This window comes from Callithrix jacchus, chromosome 8 (assembly GCF_049354715.1).
Source record: "Callithrix jacchus isolate 240 chromosome 8, calJac240_pri, whole genome shotgun sequence".
NCBI classification, from domain to species: domain Eukaryota; kingdom Metazoa; phylum Chordata; class Mammalia; order Primates; family Cebidae; genus Callithrix; species Callithrix jacchus.
This window is the reverse complement of record NC_133509.1, coordinates 5,016,302-5,038,116: the sequence shown is the minus strand read 5'-3', so window position 1 is coordinate 5,038,116 and position 21,815 is coordinate 5,016,302. Positions and strand designations below refer to the sequence as shown.

Here is a 21,815-nt window from a genome sequence, read left to right as displayed (position 1 = left end):
TTTGCGAAAAAAAAATGTTGGCCAGGCGTGCTAGCTCATGCCTATAATCCCAGTACATTGGGAGGCCGAAGCAGGTGGATCGCTTGAACTCAGAAATTCAAGACCAGCCTGGGCAGTATGACGAAACTCCATTCCTACAAAAAAAATACAAACATTATCCAAGCGTAGGAGTGTACACCTGACATCCCAGCAACTCATGAGACAGTGAGCCAAGATGGCAATGCTGCACTCCATCCTGGGTGACAGAATAAGACCCTGTCTCCAAAAGAGACAAAAAGATTTTTAAAAATCAGCATAAAAGTATAGAAGCCAGCCGGGTGCAGTGGCTCACGCCTGTAATCTCAGCACTTTGGGAGACCGAGGTGGGTGGATCACTTGAGGTCAAGACCAGCCTGGCCAACATGGTGAAACTCCATCTCTACTAAAAATAAAAAAATTTAAAAAGTATGTAAGTCAAGAAATTACTAATTAATTTGTGAAAAATGTGTATACTATAAAGGATTTGTATTGCTAATATACAGAAAGCTTCTAAAAATGTACAGAAAAATAAAGACTAACATCCTGATATTAAAACAGGCAAAAAAATAAATAAATAAACAGACTGATCACAGAAAAAGAAATACAAATGACTTAAGGTTTTTAAAACATATGAAAAGATATAAATTACACATTTTAAAAAAAAGAAATACAAATTTAAAATGTACTGACATGCTATTTCTCACCTATCAGATGGACCAAAACCCCCTGACAACAATATTCTTTCGGAAAGATTTTGAGAAAACAGGCACCCTTGCTGGTAAGCATTCAAAATGGTTACAATAACTATGGAGAAAAATGTGGCCATATTTTACAAAATAACGTATGCACTCATCCTTTATTCAACAACTCCCTTCTAGAATTCTATCCTGAAGACACACTGGCAAAAAATAGGAAATGACATATTTATTAAAGTGCTATTTAGAAGAAAAAAAAAGTCAGCCAACTGTTCATCAACTGGTTGAACAAACTATGGTACAACCATCCAAGGGAGTACGACGAAGCTTAAGAACAAAAGGAATGAAAAGAGATGAGATACACAGAGATACATATTTCATTCCTCTACAGTATCTCTGGATACCCCAACAAAAGTGTATATTAAGTGAAAAAAGCAAGGGACACTTTTGAGTAAGAGAAGGGGGACATATTTTCAGTTTATTTTTGAAGAGAGAGAAAAAAAAGAATTAACCAAAACTAAAGTTAGACCTCACTGAGTATATCTTGTTTTAAAGTTTTGACTTCGAAGCCAGGTAAATGTTTTACACAATTAAAAAGCGAAATTAAAGCTTTTTAAAAAATACCTTGAAAAAGCTAACCCTAAAATGCCTACGAAATTGATAACATAACCACACAGAAAACTGGCCAAGACCAAAAAGGCACAATACAAAACAAAATACTTAAACCGTACTCACTAGAATTACTGGATTAGGTTTGTGCAAAAGCAATGGCGGTTTTGCCATGAAAGGTAAGTTTTATGTTGAAACTAGTTCGCTTATGTGTATGTACTTATGGTTTCTCTACAATAAGGCAAATAAGTAATGGTTAATATTGTTAAGAATCGGGGTTTTCTGTGCAAGAACAAAAACAAATACAAAACAACCACTTACATAAAAACCCTAATCCTAAACTTGCAACGGAGATATTCAGTTAAATTAATGATTTATGTTATTCCAAAATCTTCAAATTCCTAGCTTTGTCTGTTAAAACAGTCAAAATGTGCTAGGCATGGTGGCTCACACCACACCTGTAATCCCAGCAACTGAGGAGTATAAGATAGGAGGATAAGTTGAGTCCAGGAATTGGGAACGAAAATGGTCAACATAACAAGATCTCATCTCTAAAAAAATTTTTAATATAATTTAAAAATTAGTGGGGCAAGGTGGCATGTGCTGTAGTCCCAGGTACTCGGAAGGCTAAGGCAGGAAGGAGGATCACTTGAGCCCAAGAGGTCAAGGTTGCAGAGAGCTATGAACGCACCACTGCTCTCCATCCTAGGAAACAAAGTGAGACCCTCTCTCTTAAAAAAACAAACAAAAAAACTAAAAGTTAAATTCAAAAAAGCCAAGAGCATTGGCAACCCAGCAGAGCAAAAAACACCTTAATTCCCAGACTTTAGTCTCTATCACTTCCCAATAAAAGAAAATCAGGAGTTGTTAAAGGAATGGCTGTTTCTAGGTCTATGGCAGGAAATGTAGATTAATCTGCACCAACTTGATAGACCAGAGAGCAGGGAAGTTATCAAAGACTATTAGGATGGCACCAAAAGAGCACTGACCCAGTTTGAAGATGTTCCCAATGGCCAAAGATGAAATCATTTTAAAATTATAAAAAGACTGCAACAAACTGAAACTCATCAAATATACTAAAATTCATGCATCCATAATGATACTCGAAAATGAAAAAACCTCTTTGGATGCTGCTAGAATACTAAGACATTCTGAGAAGTGGTAAATGAAGAAAGAAAATCAAGCATTCGTCTTGCCTTTCCTGCATGAACAGAATTTCAGAACAACCAATTAGCTGATGAACGAAATGTTCTTTTATAGAAGAACCTCAGACAAGAAACCTAAGCAAAATGATAAAATTAGAATATCAATATTTTATAACCCCTAATGATATAATGAATCTGGGCAACGCCATTAATAACTGCTAAAAACAAAACATTACAGCAAAAGGCGAAGGGGAACGTTATAATGGAAGGATCAAGATGCCATCTGAACCCTCTGATCAAGCTCGCGAGACAACAGAAAGCACAGAGTATCACCCACAAAGTATTGCCAGAACTGAACTTGAACTTAAGCAACCTTTTAGACCTAAGTACCAGTTTACAAAAACGATGCCATATACAAAAAAGAACTAAACCATGTGTGCTGAAGTGTCTGTGAGTAAAACGATGCCTACAATTGTGATATTCTCCCGGAAAAAAAAGAGGAGTGAGAGATGAAATAAGAATGGCAGCATGTCAACAACTGAAGTGAGACGCTGAGTTCATATTTCTGTTTTTGTGTGTCTAAAAGTTCCCAAATAAAACCATAAAACAAAAAGAAAGTATAACTATCAATGCTATCTTTACAAAAAGAGGGATAGAAGTATTCACAGCTTCTGATATAATTCCTGATCCTGGGACTCTATAATTCCAAGTTATCTTTTTAAGCAAACTTTTAAAAAAAAAAACTTAAAAAGTTAATACAGTATGGAGTACATGTGAAAAACATAAAAATACAGCTACTGAATAATTTTTTAAGTCCTACTATAAGTACAGTGATATCTGTAGTTTGAGACAAAATTTCTAGTGATGTGTCTCTCCTGGAATCAGTAAGTTCCATACCTCATGCAGAGCAGATGAGGGTCCTATGCTCTCAAAAACTGTGATGACTTAAATAATGGTCCCAGCAATTCTCAAGACACCTATGTATACGATGCTGTGTGAATAAACTTATTTTCAGGAAATGTGGGTAATAATCACTAATTCTAAGTTAACATTTGTTCAACATTTTATATATAAATAAGCTAATAACTATAAGACATATAACTATTTTAACAACAGCCTTAAAACTGTATATTTCAAAGCAAGATAGACAAAACTTCTTTTTGTCCTCAGTGGTAAAATGGGACTGACTTAAACTCTCTTACTGAGGAGCATATTTGGCATTTACATTTCCTTCAAGACTGAAGGAGATATAATCTGTAATATCTATTAATTTTAAAGCTAGTAGAGTATAAGGAAGTGCTAATATCCACAATTAATTGGGAAACTAACGCTTTAGTACTGTTAAATGTTAATTAGTTCCAGTAATGTTTGTTCTCTGAATAGACCCTAGAAATATATCACTAAAACACCTGTTCTCAAACCCAGCTTCTGTTAGGTTATTTTAAATATGTGAAGCTGCTGACAAATATTAGAGGAACAAAACAGAATGTATAAATTATCAGTGTCACTGACAACTGGGAAAAATTCAATGTCCAACAGACTTGCTAACCCAAGTAACATATCATTTCAGCTTTCTACACGCAAATAGAAAGCCCTAATAAAGTGAAATGCCAATTAATGAAGGGGCAGCAATAAGCAAACATTTTCCAGAAATCTGTTGATTGTAACAAATAAACTGGTTACGTGCAATGGCTCACACTTATAATCTAGCACTTTGGGAGGCCGAGACAGGCAGATCACTTAAGTCAAGGAGTTCGAGACTAGCCTAGGTAACATGGCAAAACCCTGTCTCTATTTAAAAAAAAAAAAAAAATTAGGTGTGGGGGCACACACCTGCTGTCCCAGCTACTAAGGAGGCTGAGGTGAGAGGATCACCTGAGCCCAGAGAGGTTGAGGCTGCGGTGAGTCGTAATTGCGCCACTGTACTCCAACCTGGGCAACAGATAAGACTCTGTCTCAACAAACAAACAAAACAAAACCTAAAAGAACCACAAATAAACTTTTGCTTGCCATACAGTGTAAAATATTGACTTAACTAATTCTTAGGTGATATGGCAGTTAATTATATAAAACTGTCGAGCCTTGTTAAGATACTAAAAAAATACTTAAAATGCAAAACATTTTTCCATCAGTTCATTACGGCAATAGCCAATAAATACCGATGCACCAATATGGTTTGGCTGTGTCCCCACCAAAATCTCACCTTGAACTGTATTAATCCCCACATGTCAAGGGTGGGGCCACGTGGAGATAATTCAATCATGGGGGCGATTTTCCCACATACCATCTTCTCGTGGTAGTAATTCTCACCAGATCTGATGATTTTATAAATGAGAGCTCCCTGCCCAAGCTGTCTCTTGCCTGTCACCACGTAAGATGTGACTTTGCTCCTCATTCACCTTTTACCATGACTGTGAGGCCTGCCCACTCAAGTGGAACTGTGAGTCAATTAAACCTCTTTCCTTTATAAATTACCCAGTCTTGGCTGCTAGGTGTGGTGGCTCACACCTGTAATACCAGCACCACGGGAGGCCAAAGTGGGTGGTGGATCTCTTGAGGCCAGGAGTTTAAGACCAGCCTGGACATCATGGTGAAACCCAGTCTCTACTAAAAATACAAAAATTAGCCAAGCATGGTGGCACAGGCCTGTCATCTCAGTTACTTGGGAGGCTGAGGCAGCAGAATCACTTTAACCCAGGAGGCGGAGGTTGCAATGAGCCAAGATTACACTACAGCACTCCAACCTGGGAAACAGAGTGAGACTCCATCTCAAAAAATAAAATAAAATAAATTACCCAGTCTTGGGTATGTCTTTATTAGTAACATAAGAATGAACTAATACAGTAAATTGGTACTAACAGAGTGGGGCACTGCTGTAGATATCCAAAAATATGGAAGCAACTTTGGAAGTGGGTAACCGGCAGAGGCTGGAACCGTTTGGAGAGCTCTAAAGAAGACAGGAAGATGTGGGAAAGTTTGAAACTTCCTAGAGACTTCTTGAATAGCTTTGACCAAAATGCTGATAATGATATGGACAATAAAGTCCAGGCGGACGTAGCCTCAGGTGAAGATGAGGAACTTCTTGGGAACTGGAGTAAAGATCCCACTTGCTATGCAAAGAGACTGGCAGCATTTTGCCTCTGCCTTAGAGGTCTGCAGAACCTTGAATTTGGGAGAGCTAATTTAGGGTATCTGGTGGAAGTAATTTCTAAGCAGCAAAGCATTCAAGAGGAAGCTGAGCATAAAAATTTGCAAAGTTTGCAGGCTCACAATGTGAGAGAAAAGAAAAACCAATTTTCTTGGGAGAAATTCAAACCAGCTACAGAAATTTGCCTAAGTTATGACAAACCAAATGTTAATCACCAAGAAAGTGAGAAAAATGTCTCCAGGGCATGTCGAAGACCTTAGGCAGCCTCTCCCATCACAGGCCTGGAGGCCTAGGAGGGAAAATGGTGTTCTGGGCCAGGCCCAGGTTCTCCCTGCTCTGTTAAGCCTCAGAACATGGTGCCCTGCATCCCAGATGCTTCAGTTCCAGCTATAGCTAAAAGGGGCCAACTTACAACTCGGGCTGTTGCTCAATGTGGTGCAAGCCCCAAGCCTTGGTGGCTTACACATGGTGTTGGGCCAATGGGTGCAGAGAAATCAAGAACTGAGGTTTGGGAACCTCTGCCTAGATTTCAGAGGATGTCTGGGGGGAAATGCCTGGATGTCGACATGGAAATTTGCTGCAGGGATGGGGCCCTCATGGAGAACCTCTGCTAGGGCAGCGCAAAAGGGAAATGTAGAATTGGAGCCCCCATAAACAGTATCCACTTGGGCACTGCATAGTGCAGCTGTGAAAAGAGGGCCATTGTCCTTTAGACCCCAGAATAGTAGATGCATCAACAGAACTTGCACCGTGAGCCTAGAAAAGCTGCAGACACTTAACACCACCCATGAAAGCAGCCAGGAGGGGAGCTATACCCTGCAAAGCATAGGAGCAGAGCTGCCCAAGGCTGTGGGAGCCCACCTCTTGTATCAGCATAACCTGGATGTGAGACATAGAATCAAAGGAGATCATTTTAGAGCTTTTTCTTTATTTCTTATTTTTTCATCCCTTGAGTCTCACATTTTGGAGGTTTAAGTTTTGACCTTGTTAGATTTTGGACTTGCATGGGGCATGTAGCCCCTTGGTTTTGGCCAATTTCTCCCATTTGGAATGGGTGTAATTAGTCAATGCCTGTACCCTCATTGCATCTAGAAACTAACTTCCTTCTGATTTTACAGGCTTATAGGCGGAAGGGACTTGCCAGATGAAAATTTGGACTGTGGACTTTTGAGTTAATACTGAAGTGAGTTAAGACTTTGGGGGACTGTTGAGAAGGTACGATTGGTTTTGAAATGTGAGGACATGGGATTTGGGAGGGGCTAGGGCAGTTTCCCACATACCATCTTCTCATGGTAGTGAATAAGTCTCACAAGATCTGATAGTTTTATATATGGGAGTTCCCCTGCACAAGCTCTCTCTTGCCTGCTGCCATATAAGACGTGACTTTGCTCCTCATTCACCTCTGACATGATTGCGAGGCTCCCCCAGCCACGTAGAACTGTGAGTCAATTAAACCCCTTTTCTTTATAAATTACCCAATCTCAGGTAAGTCTTCATTAGCAGCGTGAGAATGAATTAATACATGCATACTGTAGATGATTTGCTAAAGCCAGTTAAATATACACAATTATATATGAAAAAGTTGTCCCGGAAGCTCCAGAGTAACTAATATCCATTCATCCATACAAATCATATTAACTTTTAGTAAATAAATCAAATTAAAAGTTGAGACATTCCAACTCCATCCAGAAAGCCTGAGTTCAAGTTCTACTCTACCATTTGAATTAGCTAAAACTTTTTGCCAAATCACTTTATTTGAATCATTCAAAATATAACTAGGAAATAATGTATCTCCTAAGAAATCTAAGGAAGTTAATTCTTTGAAAGAGCTGAGATTTCTTGATAATAAAATCCCATTAATATTTCAGCTTATTCTAAAAATAGTTTTAAAAAAATCATTCCAAACTGATTTTCCAAATGCTTCATCTGTAATATAAGCGTCATGATAATAGAATCCATCTCCTAAGAGTACTAGAAGGATTCAATAATAATACACATAAAACAGAACATTCCTGGCACAGAGTACGCCCCAACCAGTGGTAGGTATTTTTATTATCATCATGACATTAGCAACGAAGAATTTAATGCAAACCTCTTGGAGGGCATCCTGGTAACAATCACTAACAAAATCTTAAATGCATATACCTTCTAAAACACTGTTAGAAATTATTCCTTAAGATATACTTACGTATGTGTACAAAACACAAGCAAAAGGTAACTCAATGCAGCAAAAACCCACTAACAAACGCTGATTAAATTACGGAACATCCATACAAAGGGAATACTATGCAAATGTTAAAAAGAATGAGATAACTATACATAGTGATATTTAAAAAGCCACTTAATTTATTTATTTATCTTTAAATAGGCTTTCACATTTTCTGAAGGAGATAAACTGCTAATAGTGATTACTTCTGAGTAATAGTAAGACTGGAGCATCTGAAGAAGAGATAAATTTTTATTACCTATTTTATACTTACTTGATACTTTAAAAATTCCACATCATGTGAATGTTATTAAATCATTATTTTTTAAGAAACTAGTTTAAAGGAAATCACTTGTCTAGAAACCAGAAAACATTGGGTGTACTTGGTTTCAACACTCTGGATTTCTGTTTCTAATGTTTGAGTATAATATATGAAAATAATGTAGTTAAAATGATGTAATTCTGCCAAGAAAGGCAGTAAAAAACCACATGCTACAGTAAATATTAAATAAGATTTTAAAATGAATTAAGTTCAAACTTCTCTTTAATAGTTGAGAATATATGAACTCCTGGCAGTGATAATTACATTCAATTACTATATTCTCATTCCCCTATAAACATCAGCTCCTTAGAACTTCTGCTTGACATCAACCATCCTGTTACACTAACTTCAAGCAAAACAGAGCTCTGCTGTTCCCGCTTCCAAAACTAATGAATTCACATTCTGATCACTTGAGAAAAATGTGACAATTAAGCAAGACAACTGATCTCCCTTATTCTCAAGAAACTTCTGGGAATGGTTTACTCTACATACCTCTCAGCTGGTTGTAGACAAGCAAAATGAACTCTTCTCAAAACAAGTATTTGTATAGGTTAAAACTGAGCTGAACATGGCTAAGCCTAAGATATGGTAACTAAAACAAGATTACTGGTTTTGGGGTTCTGGCAAAAATAGAAAAATAAAAATGAAAAAGGAAAGAGAGTCTTGAAAGAGAAAGGAATTCATAAAGAAGAAAAGAAGCAGAAATGGCACATCCAAAAGTAGACTAGCAGGCCCTGACCTTATCACGTAAGAAATAAGGTAAAACTGGGAAAGCTTTTGTTAGTATCAGAAACCATGATCCCAGCTAGCCCTTTAGAAAGCTCTCCCTAAGCCCACTCCCTTATTCCCTAATTTCACAAGAAATTAATCTTTTCCCTCAGTTCAGACTTAGCTCTTCAATGCTCACTTCAACAACTCCCTTTAAATTACAGCTGTAAAGCTGATGCACCTTAGGATGGTTCATGTACATAAAACATACATTTCTGGACTGTCTGCAAATCAACTTATTCTACTTAAATATCACATTTACTCTGTGTGCGTGTGTGTGTAAAAGAGAGAGACAGTGAGTATGAGCAAGAGCACACATGCACAAGAGCACTGATAGGAAACAGTCCATATTAAAATATATACTGTCAGGACCAAAAGTCTCTGGGTCTTAGTATTAGAATAAAAGTTGGCCGGGCGCGGTGGCTCACGCCTGTAATCCCAGCACTTTGGGAGGCCGAGGCGGGTGGATCACGAGGTCAGGAGATTGAGACCATCCTGGTCAACATGGTGAAACCCCATCTCTACTAAAAATACAAAAAATTAGCTGGGCACAGTGGCGCATGCCTGTAATCCCAGCTACTCAGGAGGCTGAGGCAGGAGAATTGCCTGAATCCAGGAGGCGGAGGTTGCAGTGAGCCGAGATCACGCCACTGCACTCCAGCCTGGGTAACAAAAGCAAAACTCAGTCTCAAAAAAAAAAAGAATAAAAGTTAACACTCAGATACTTAATATTATTTTTCAGCTATAAAAAAACATGATAACAGCAAACAACAAAAATAGAGTACTTAAAGAAAAAATATTGAGAGGCCGAGGCAGGTGGATCACCTGAGCTCAGGAGTTCAAGACCAGCCAGGGCAACTTGACAAAATCCATCTCTACCAAAAAATACAAAAATAAGCCAGATGTGGTGGTGTATGCCTATAGTCTCAGCTACTAAAAAGGCTGAGGTGAGAGGATGATTTGAGCCCAGGAGGCAAAGTTGGCAGTGAGCGAAGATTGCATCACCATACTCCAGCCTGAGCAACAGACCCACTTGCTGTCTCAAAAAAAGAAAAACTATTATTTGTCTTTTTTCAGTGACTAGTATTGTTCTTACTACGGTTGAATTCATCATACAGATAGCTGAATAAGTATTCATAGAGGCTGAGGCGGGTGGATCACGAGGTCAAGAGATCGAGACCATCCTGGTCAGCATGGTGAAACCCCGTCTCTACTAAAAATACAAAATATTAGCTGGGCGTGGTGGTGCGTGCCTGTAATCCCAGCTACTCGGGAGGCTGAGGCAGGAGAATTGCCTGAACCCAGGAGGCGGAGCTTGCAGTGAGCCGAGATCGCGCCATTGCACTTCAGCCTGGGTAACAAGAGTGAAACTCAGTCTCCAAAAAAAAAAAAGTCAAACATACTAAAGAAACACAAGGAAAAAAACTGTGTGCCATAAATTAAAAACACATATAATACATAGTATAATCCAGTATGTATAAAATGTAATAAATGAGGCCAGGTGTGGTGGCTCACGCCTGTAACCCCAGCACTTTGGGAGGCCAAGCAGGGGGACAGAGCATTTGAGGCCAAAAGTTCGAGACCACCCTGACCAACATGGTGAAACCCTGTCTCTACTAAAAATATAAAAATTAACCAGGCATGGTGGCAGGTGCCTGTAATCCCAACTACTCGGGAGGCTGAGGCAGGAGAATCTCTTGAACCCAGGAGGTGGAGGTTCCAGTGAGCCGAGACTGCACCACTGCATTCCAGCCTGAGGGACAGAGTAAGACTCTATTTCAAAAAAGAAAAAAAAAAGTAATAAATGGTTATTCCCCCAAAAAACTCTGACTTATTTTTGTCCTCGAAATTTTTTTAATTTTTATTTTTGAAGTAGAGTCAGGGTTCTATACTACAATTGGTAATTTATACAGCTTAAAAATAAAAGTTAATAGATGCTCATAGTCCTTTTATATAAAACAAAATCAGTAAGACATAACCAAAAAAATAAGTGCAAATACAATGTAATCAGTTCCATGTGTTACTCGGCTTAAACATTTTTACCTGAGGGAACAGCTGGATTGTTTTGGTGGTTTTCACTGGCAGAAACAAACAAATCTTCTTCTCCTTCAGTTGACGAGCTAGAAGAGGATTCACTGCTGAGGTCATTCTCACTGGAGCTACTAGAACTAGGTAGCAAGGCATACTTTCTTCGAGCTAACACTTCCCGTTTCTTCCTCTGCATTAATATCCTCTCTTTTTGTTTCTGTGTCCTCTGTGAGGAATTAGTTTTTACAAATCTCTTTCTGCATGGAAGTCTCCTTAATGAACTGCTATGTAAACAGGGTCTTTTCATTAACAATCCCGATACAGATTCTGCCTCGGTCCGAGGCCACTTCTGAGACCGTGCACTATGGCTTCTGCTTTTAGCACTCAAAATGGTCTGGGAATGTCTCACGGAGACTTCCTTATCCTCATCTGAAGTCACAGTATCAGAATCTCCAAAATGCAGACTAGATGAAGGAGAAGAAAGACAATCACTAAAAGAGGAATCATTATCGTCATCACTTGGTGTTCCCAGGTGTTGCCTCAGTCCTAATATTCCCTGGTTTTCTTTGACACAATTCTGCACACAGGAAGGGCCAGCCTGCTGGCTTTTGCGTTTTTTCCTCACAACGACACTTTTTTCTTGTTCTTGCTGGTTACCATTCATGTCCTTCTCTTGTTTTTGAGAATCATCACACAGGTGAGAGAATTCATTCCCCACTTTACTATTAATCATCTCAACTCCTGCAGGAAAACTTTTGGCTGCCCCAATGGGCTCTGGATGCAAAAGGATCCCTTTCAGACTCTCCTGTGTCTTTGGTGCATCAGAAGGAATCTCACTCTTCATATCCACTTTTAAGGTGTAGAGCTCGTTATATTCAGGAGTCCATTGAGACATGGGAAACTTTAAGGAACGCCTAGAAGACAAAATTAGATATTTAAAAGATTTTTAATGTGTTTTTTATACTATTTAATTGAAGAGTTCTCAAAGTCCACTGAGCAGATCCCTTATAAAGGCAGAAGTGTCTTTTCCTCATCAGTACATTAAATGTCTGTTATGAATTATTTCACTGTTCTTATAAAACATTTTTCTCTGATCACTCTCCTCATGCACCCAATTTTTAGAAATACAGTAAATATAAAGCATAAGCCTACTTAAAGACTTCTAATAACCAAAAACTCATCTTAGTGTATATCTTACTACCTTCAGCAACATATTTGGTTAAATCAAACAATTGCTTCAAAACCTGTTTCAGTAAAATATAGATAAAAGAATGAGAATTCAAAAGACTAATCAGACAACATGTTTTACTCCTGGTATGACATTTTAAAGTGGTTACTATGAAATATTTCTGTACATCTAGATGTTTACATTGGATTGAAACATTAATAATGTGCTAAAGAATATAAGCTTCGCTTTCCTATTTTTTCCTTCATACTATTCTGTTAATTCTCTAATGAGAATCTGAATTCTCCTGGTAGTAGGCACAATTACAGCATTTCAGTTTTAGATACAGAAAAGATTAGAGCCAAGATCATTCAGTTAAATAAAGAGTACAGCAGAATATAAAAATCAAACTTCCTACAGCTAATACACTATCTAAATCCTTCAACCTCTTAAATTACGAGTTGCTAAAAGGAGACTTGAATTTAAAGCATTTACATCAATGCAATGTACATGTGAAAATAATGTAAAACTAGCAAATGCCATGACTCAAAATGAAACATACTCATCCGAAAGGCAGTTAATGTGACAAACAAAGAGCTTTACTACTGCCATGTTACTGTAGTATATAACTTTATTATCAGAACAAGTGACAATAATTAAGACATGGAATGGCTTATTCCTACAGAAAGCTATCAAAACCACTGTCTTATTTTATTCTTATTTACAAGGTTAGGCAGGGCTGTATCCAAGATCAGCCATCAAGCTCTAACTTAGGTCAGGAGGACCACTGATAAACCAGGAACACAATGAGTGAACGTGAGCATGGTAATCAGCAAATTACAGAAGACGGCCAGTCAGACAAGGATCACCTTAATTAAAAACAAGAAAACAGGAGTCACAGTGATAAAACACAGGTACAGATCTAACAGTTGAGAGGGGCCAAATAGGATGGCTATAATAAAGAACACAGGTAATAACGAGTGTTGGAGAGGATGCAAAAAAAAAAAAAATTGGAACCCTCATACATTGCTGATGGAAATATAAAATGGCATAAGCTACTTTGGGAAGCACTCTGGCTGTTCCTCAAAAATTAAACACAGGCTGGGTGTGGTGGCTCACGTCTGTAATCCCATCACTTTGGGAGGCCAAGGCGGGCAGATCACTGGAGGTCAGGAGTTCAAGACCAGCCTGACCAACATGGCAAAACCCTGTCTCTACTAAAAATACAAAAATTAGCCAGGCTGGTGACACATGACTGGAATCCCAGCTACTTGGGACAATTACTGGAATCAGGGAGGCAGAGGTCGCAGTGAGCCACAATTGCACCACTGCACTCCAGCCTGGGTGACAGATCAAGACTTTGTGTCAAGAAATAAATAAATAAAACAAAGAATTGCTATATGACCCAGCATTTCCACTCCTAAGTATATACCCAAGAGAAATGAAAACATATATTCATACAAAAACTTGTAAACAGTAACATTACTCATAATAGCCAAAAAGTGGGATCACAAATGCCAATCAACTGACGAACAATAAATCCATACGAAAGACTGCTCAGCAATTGAAATAAATGAAATACGGTAGATCCCCCTATCCAGTTTCACTTTGCATGGTTTCAGTTACTCACAGTATGACAGAGAGACCACAGTCACATAAGTTTTATTATAATATATTGTTATAACTGTGCTATTTTATTGTTGCTGTCTCTTATTCTGCCTGATTTATAAATTAAACTTTATCACAGTCATGTATGTATATGGAAAAAAACACTACATACAGTTTCAGCCATCCACTGGGGGATCTCAGAATGGTTTCCCCTTGGATGGGGGTGGGGACAGCCATACTGATTCAAGCTACAACACGGATGAACAATATGCTGAGAAGGGGAAACCAGTCACAAAAATGACATAATGTAAGATCCCTTTTATATGGAATGTCAGAATCGGCAAATCTATAGAGACAGAATGTGGTAGCTTATGGCTGGGGATAATATGAGGATTCAACTGTGATGCCAAAAAAGAATAGAGTTTCTAAGGTGGCTCAAGCCTGTAATACCTACATTTTGGGAGGCTGAGGTGGGCGGATCACCTGAGGTCAGGAGTTAGAGATGAACCTGGCCAATATGGTGAAACCTTGTCTCTACTAAAAATACGAAAATTAGCTGGGCGTGGTGGCATACACCTGTAATCCCAGCTACTGAAGAGGCTGAGACAGGAAAATCCCTTGAACGCGGGAGGCAGAGGTTGCAGTGAGCTGAGATGATGCCACTGCACTCCAGCCTGGGCAACAGAACAAGACTCCATCTCAAAACAAACAAACAAACAAAAAAGTACAGAGTTTATTTTCAGTAAACTGAAAATGTTCTACGATTAAATGTGGTGCTGAGTATTCAACTCTGAATATACTAAAAACCCAATGAAATTATATCTCAATAAAACTCTTGCAAAAAAGTCAAGAGGTTAAAAAAAAACAAAAAAGTCAAGAGGACAAGTATCAAGATTTCTGGGCATCAGATAAACTATACAGACTCCATCAGCAACAGAAGTCTCATGACATATTTTGCAAAGAGCTGGGGTTCTTCCAGAAATCCATGTCGGAGTTATGTTCAGGTGGATTTCAGAGGAGGAAATCTTGGAGTCTTCATTGGCTGAATTAAAAATGAGACTCCTCCCTCACCCATAATTACAAAGTCTTCATGTTGATAATGGAGCCCATAGCAATGAAAATTTGCCAAAAAACAGTCATATTCTGAGAATATGAAGCCACACATTAATTTACAAAGAAGTGATTCATAGCACAATTAACTAAACCCAATTTCTTTTCCATCATTGTATGTCCCAAAGCCAAAACAATCCAATTAACTCTTTATGGTTAAATCTGCTCTGATGTTTGGTCAAATTGGTCTGTCCAATGAGACAAGGGTAGAGGGGAGCAACAGAGGTGGTTTGGTGATTCTGTCATGTGTGTTTGTACACCAGTAACTTCTCTGAGTTACAATGTCATGCAGTCATTAAATGGAAAATTAACAACCCATAAAACTAAGAGGCTCCCACCCAGGGAGTTATTCATGCTATCTTTTTTTCTCCAATATCCATCATTGTATTGTATCGTGCTCTAATTTTTTTTTTTTTTTTTCTAAAATCCACTGCTAGCCGGGCGCGGTGGCTCAAACCTGTAATCCCAGCACTTTGGGAGGCCGAGGCCGGTGGATCACGAGGTTAAGAGATCGAGACCATCCTGGTCAACATGGTGAAACCCCGTCTCTACTAAAAATACAAAAAATTAGCTGGGCATGGTGGCGCATGCCTGTAATCCCAGCGACTCAGGAGGCTGAGGCAGGAGAATTTCCTGAACCCAGGAGGTGGAGGCTGCGGTGAGCCGAGATCGCGCCATTGCACTCCAGCCTGGGTAACAAGAGTGAAACTCCGTCTCAAGAAAAAAAAAAAAAATCCACTGCTGTATTGTATTATGCTCTATTGCAAATTGAGAAAAAGAGGAAAGTTCAAAAAGAAATAAACAGAAGTACTGCATTTAACTTAAAAAGCAGCAAATATAACGAGATAATATTCTAAACTATTTGCTATTTAACAAACCATATTTTCTAGTCTTTTATTTTTTTAAAAATTATTCGCTAATTTACAAAGGAGGCGAATATGTACAAGATGTATCTCCTTGGTGACATTATAAATGGCTTGCTGTTATACATTGTTTCAATACTGAACCCATAATACTAGTCCTTCTTTGCACAGATCAATCCAATCATTTTATTGCTACGTCATGATGACTACACGCTAATTACTCCTGATATTACTGTAGAATACACCACTACTGCACTAAGAAAACATGATACTAAAAAATGCTTTTTTTTTTTTTTTAAGACAGGGTTTCACCATGTTGGTCAGGGTGGTCTTGAACTCCCGATCTCAGGTGATCCGCCCGCCTTGGCCTCCAAAGTATTTGGATTACAGGCGTGAGCCACCACACCCGACTAATACTAACTTTCAAAACAAAAAATTAGGGTTAGGATTTAGTAATCCACATTATAAACAAGTTTAAGTGAGCAAAGGGAGGAAAAACCCATTAAGATTATCGATAAAACTCTGAGGAACTCTACTTCTTTTTTATATTATTATTATACTTTAATTTCTGGGGTACATGTAGAGATCTTGCAGGAATGTTACATAGGTATACACTTGCCATGGTGGTCTGCTGCCTCCATTCCCCTGTCTCCTACATTAGGTATTTCTCCCAATGTTATGCCTTCCTAATCCTCCCACCCCACCACTATCCCTCCCCTAGACTCCCAACCCCCAACAGACTCTACTGTGTGATGTTCCCCTCCCTGTGTCCATGTATGCTCATCGTTCAACACCTGCCTATGAGTGAGAACATACGATGTTTGGTTTTCTGTTCTTGCATCAGTTTGCTGAGAATGATAGTTTCCAGATTCATCCATGTCCCTGCAAAGGACACGAATTTATCCTTTTTTATGGCTGCATAATATTCCATGGTGTGTATGTGCCACATTTTCTTTATCCAGTCTATCATTGATGGGCATTTGGATTGGTTCCAGGTCTTTGCTACCGTAAACAGTGCCTCAATGAACATACATGTGCGAGTGTCTCTATAGAACAATTTATAATCCTTTGGGTATATACTCAGTAATGGGATTGCTGGGTCAAATTGAATTTCTATTTCTAGATCCTTGAGGAATCACCAATGGTTCTGTCATTGTGACAATGACATTCTGTCACTGTCATTCACTGTGGCTGAACTACTTTATACTCCCACCAACAGTGTAAAAGTGAGGAACTCTACTTCTAAACTGTGATACACTATTATTGGTATGATGCTTCACTACCTATTATAAATACGAATACTTGTTTCAAGTTTAAATAAAAATGTAACTATTGCTTACATGACTCTAAAGAAACAAGATTTTTTTAAAAAGCCACAAATGACTTGGTAGTTTTCTATGAAAGTTTTAGAGATTATCAGAAAATGAACTAAAATATGTCTACCATTTAACTATCTTTTTGATATAACTAAGTGGAAAAAATAATACTTATACCACAGGGATATCACTTGGGGTTAGTATTACATTTTTAATCCTCTTATTTATTTTACTATGTGCCAGCTTAAGTGCATTAAATCAAATGCCTAACAGAATATTCTCTTCTACTACCTATAACTACTACTACTTGTATCTAGATAATACAGACAATATGCTTTGTTACATATTCTAAATAGTCAAAATTTTATACCAAGTATTTTCCCTCAAAAGTTATCACTCTGGACTCTTAAATGCATTAGCTCATACTAAAATTTCTCAAGAGATTTCTGCTAGGTGTATACAATCTAATAATGTACTCAGTTATGAAAAGAAGAATGGGACCCTTGATAAACTTATTACCTTTCCTGGAAGAAAGGAGAAAGTTACACTCAGGATAATGGCTATGAAACTGTAAGATAAGCTCAATTTGTGCCTGGGTGCAGTGGCTCACACATGTAATTCCAGCACTTTGGGAAGCCGAGGCGGGAGGATCATAACAGCATTATTTGCCAACAACCCAAAGGTGGAAGCATCACAAGTGTCCACTGAAGTGATGAATGCATAAACAAACGTGATACACACAATGAAACACTATTCTGTCATAAAAAGGAAACCCTGACACGTTACAACATGGATGAACCTTAAAGACATTAGGCTATGTAAAAGAATAAGAAAAGCATTATATGATTCTACTTATATGAAGTACCCAGAGTAGCCAAATTCACAGACAGAAAGTAACATGGTGGTGTGAGGGCCTGAGGGAAGCAGAGAACAGGAGTTAGAATGTCATGGTTACAGTTACAGAATTTCAGTCGGGGAAGATAAAAGCTGTGGCAACAGATGGAGATGCCGCACAACAATGTCAGTTTACTTAACGCCAAATTATACACTTAAAAATGGTAATTTTATGTTGCATACATTTTACCACCAAAATAATTCAAAAGAGATATTGTTATAAAACATTATTCTGGAAAGGCTAGAAAAGTCACTCAAACAAGAGAATGGGCATAAATATGTGAAAGATGAATATTTACCTATGTTGGCATCTGCTTCTCAGAGAATATGGACCAAAACACACTTCATTTAAAAAACTCACCCTCTTTTCCTCATCACTCAAACTCATATTCTCTCTTTCTTAAAGTACTTGCTACTAACTGAAAAGATCTTGTTAGCCTATTTATTACACAAAGCAGCTCACTAGAATATAAGTTCCAAGGAAGAGAGAATCTCATCTAGGAGATCTCTAGCAACTAAAGCAGTTGACTGGCACACAGTAGGCACTCAATGAGTATTTTCTTTAATTGCATTAATCTGTAAAAGAACAGGCAAAAGGAAGGAAGTAAAACATGACTGCTGTATTTCTAGCTTGGGTAACTAAGAATATGGTGACACCAACAGCAGAGATACAAAAGAAAACATGCAGAATGAGAAAACGAATAACAAAATTAGGAAAATAATGTCTAACATTTCTTGAACATACACTATTGCCCAATTTCCTTTTTCAGGTTCTTTGGAGCCGCAAGATATGTATTGTATAACTAGGGGAAATCAAATCCTTAAAACAGAGATTGCCCATGGAAAAGAACAGGAGGGAGCCGAAAGATTTTTTCTATATAAAATTGGTAAACTCGTCTACATGCTGCTTCTTCAGACATAGGAAATATTAAGCAGGAAAGTGGTACATCTTGCAGCAAGTCTAGCAAGATCACTCCTCATGTCTCTTAGGGTCTCCAAGCTCACAGTTTAGAAGTTAAGTATTCAAACTAGAAAACTGCAGCATTTAGCTCACAGACATGTTTTGTTTGGCATATATAATTGAGGGAAAAACAAAACTGACAGTTAATAGTGAAAAACTATAGGCATTCTCATTAAAATATGGAAGAAAAAAGGTATTCACTGTTATAAAACTGTTCTGGAAAGGCTAGTCAAGTAATTTAAACAAGAGAATGGGCATAAATATTTCTTAAAAAGGTAGTTTTTTTTTCATTATTTGCAGATGACCCTGACAAATGAGCTCAACAGTAGAAAACCACTGGCAATAGTAAGACAGGCTAGTTATTTATATATCTACCAAAAAATAAATAAATGAAAATAACACTCCAAAATACGATGACTTTCCTTTAAACAAATGAGTTCGAAAATACTACAGAGTAACAAAAATATACTACTTACAATAGGAGTGAACAGATTCAATATCTGCTATGAAATTTAACAAGAGAGGCATAGGACCTACACGAAAACAATTATAACAATTTCACTTAAGCAAAAATTTATGGGAAATTCAATTTGATGCCAAAATACTAGCATATTCTTTCAATTATAAAACAGGGTAAACTAGCATGCTATTTTCTTACTTTCAAAGATTCTCTGTCATTCATATAATCCACCAGAACACTATCGATCTGTTCATACTTCTGCATTAAGCAGTTCAGAATTTCTCCTTACTTTTCTCAGATCCCAAGTAAAACCTAGATACCCTTCTAGGTAGAGAGCAGGAAGGACAAGCAATCTCCTTATTGGATGTCTCTATGCTGATATAATGAAAAATTTCCTACTATTTGCCAATGTCACCTTGGTCAGTCTTTTGGTTGCATTTAAAAGACACTGGAAGAGGAATGATCTACATGGAGTGTGAAGAGATTAAACCACCTAAATCCAAAGACATTCACTATACTCCTTAACCTATACAGATACCCATGAAACAATGACTGGCTAAAAGAGGAACTGCACAAGGGATATCTAAGTGAGGAGATTAAGGGACATCCTCCATTCCATGTTGGTCTGGATACTTCTGCTAACACTATTAAGAAGAATGAAAATACAGTTAAATGGAGATTAGAACTGTCAGATGCCGGAAGTCAAAGGAAAGTTACCTTTTGGGAGATCTGTCTAGGATAACTATCTCCTCTGACAAGTAAAGAGGAACTGAGAAGCAAAGATAGAACGATGCTTACATTTAGATAAAGTTTCAATGAGTTTATTATCTCAGCTAAGGCTTGCTCTCAATAATGTAAAATTCTCTGCTGCCTCTGAGTACAAAGACCTCAAAACACTTAGGGTAGAGAACTAGCTAACAGACAAAATCACTAAGAGGAAATTTTCAAGACTAATAGTCTTATAAAATATTTTTAAGTGCTTGCTTTGGCAGTACATATATTAAAATTGGAACGATACAGAAAAGAGTAGAATAAATTTAAAATATATATATATTTTATTTATATATATGTATATAAATAAAAAATATATATATATTTTAAATATTTTTACAAATCAACAGGAAGTTGGGAAAAAGAAAATAAAAATATTTTAGAGGAAGCTTGTTCAGGTGTGGCAGCTCATACTTGCAATCCCAGCAGTTTGGGAGGCCTTGGTAGGGGGATAACTTGAGATCAAAAGTTCGAGGCCAGCCTGGCCAAAATGGTGAAACCCCATCTCAACTAATACTAATTAGTTAATCTCAACTAATCTCAAAAATTAGCCAGGCGTGGTGGCACACACCTGAAATTCCAGTAACTCAGGAGGCTGAGACAGGAGGATTGCTTGAACTTGGGAGGCAGAGGTTGCAGTAAGCTGAGATCGTGTCACTTTACTTCACCCTGGTTGACAGAGGGAGACTCTGGCTCGAAAGAAAAATTTATAGGAAGCTAGAGAAACTGAATGCAATGCAATAACCAAAAAGCTATAGTTAATCTAAGAACCATGTGAAAACATTATGGAAACGAAATATTCAATGGATACTGAGTGATAAACAGTGATGTAGATTTTCCATCCAGGAATCACTGAGTTACAGTCTTGACTCTGCCCCTAAGTAATCTTTGCCATGCTCCTTGTAAAACTGTTTCTAGCATATAAAATTGGAATAATAATAGTGCTTACAGGGAATAATAACATGTTTAAAAGTGCAATGGAAAAAAGATCACATTCCTGAAAGCAACATAAATAACTATAAATATACGGTTATTCCAAGGTATTAAGCCCAACGAGAACTATGTAAAACCTACATGAAAAACACTACAAAACTGTACAACATGATTTAACAGACAATCCCAGTAAAGAGAGAGACCTCATTTCTGGATGAGCAACGACTCCAAACTGGATCCGTCACAAAATAGAAGCCAAATTTTTTTTAAACTATAGAACATAAACACTACCATCAGACATATCAGGCCTTTAAAGACATTGGTATTTTTAAAGGGTTTTAATACATAAACCTAAAGGCTCATTCGAATTAATAGTCTGCATTTTGTTTCTCATTATTTTGTTCAGTGGAACTTAAAAATAATTAAAACTTAATTTAAGAAAATAAATAAGTGGTGGATCACACCTGTAATCCCAGCAGGTTGGGAAGCCGAGACAGGTGGATCACTTGAGCCCAGGGGTTCAAAACCAGCCTGGGCAACATGATGAAACCTCACCTCTACCAAAAAAAAAAATACAAAAATTAGCCGGGGTGGGAGCACATGCTGAAGTCCCACCTACTTGGGTGGCTGAGGTAGGAGGATCACTTGAGCCTGGAAGGCAGAGGGTGTAGTGAGCTGATCTTACACTGTACTGCAACCCGGGAAAGGCCCTGTCTTTAAAAAAAAGAAAAAAGAAACAAATGCAGACTTACATGCATAACTGAAAAGGCAGAAACAAAAAAAGGTAAACTCTTA

At 37.8% G+C, this 21,815-nt stretch overlaps 1 protein-coding gene across 17 annotated transcripts in view; it reads right to left on the bottom strand.

The window, feature by feature from the left end:
* RNF111 (ring finger protein 111) overlaps positions 1-21,815 on the bottom strand; it is a 103,300-nt gene that overhangs the window by 54,969 nt on the left and 26,516 nt on the right. For all 17 annotated transcript variants that reach the window (XM_078333267.1, XM_035258730.3, XM_035258735.3 and 14 more), the window contains exon 2: positions 10,955-11,853. In XM_078333267.1, the coding sequence (XP_078189393.1) occupies positions 10,955-11,834 (880 nt within the window). In that variant the 5' untranslated portion in view covers positions 11,835-11,853. The remainder of the gene's footprint in view (positions 1-10,954; positions 11,854-21,815) is intronic.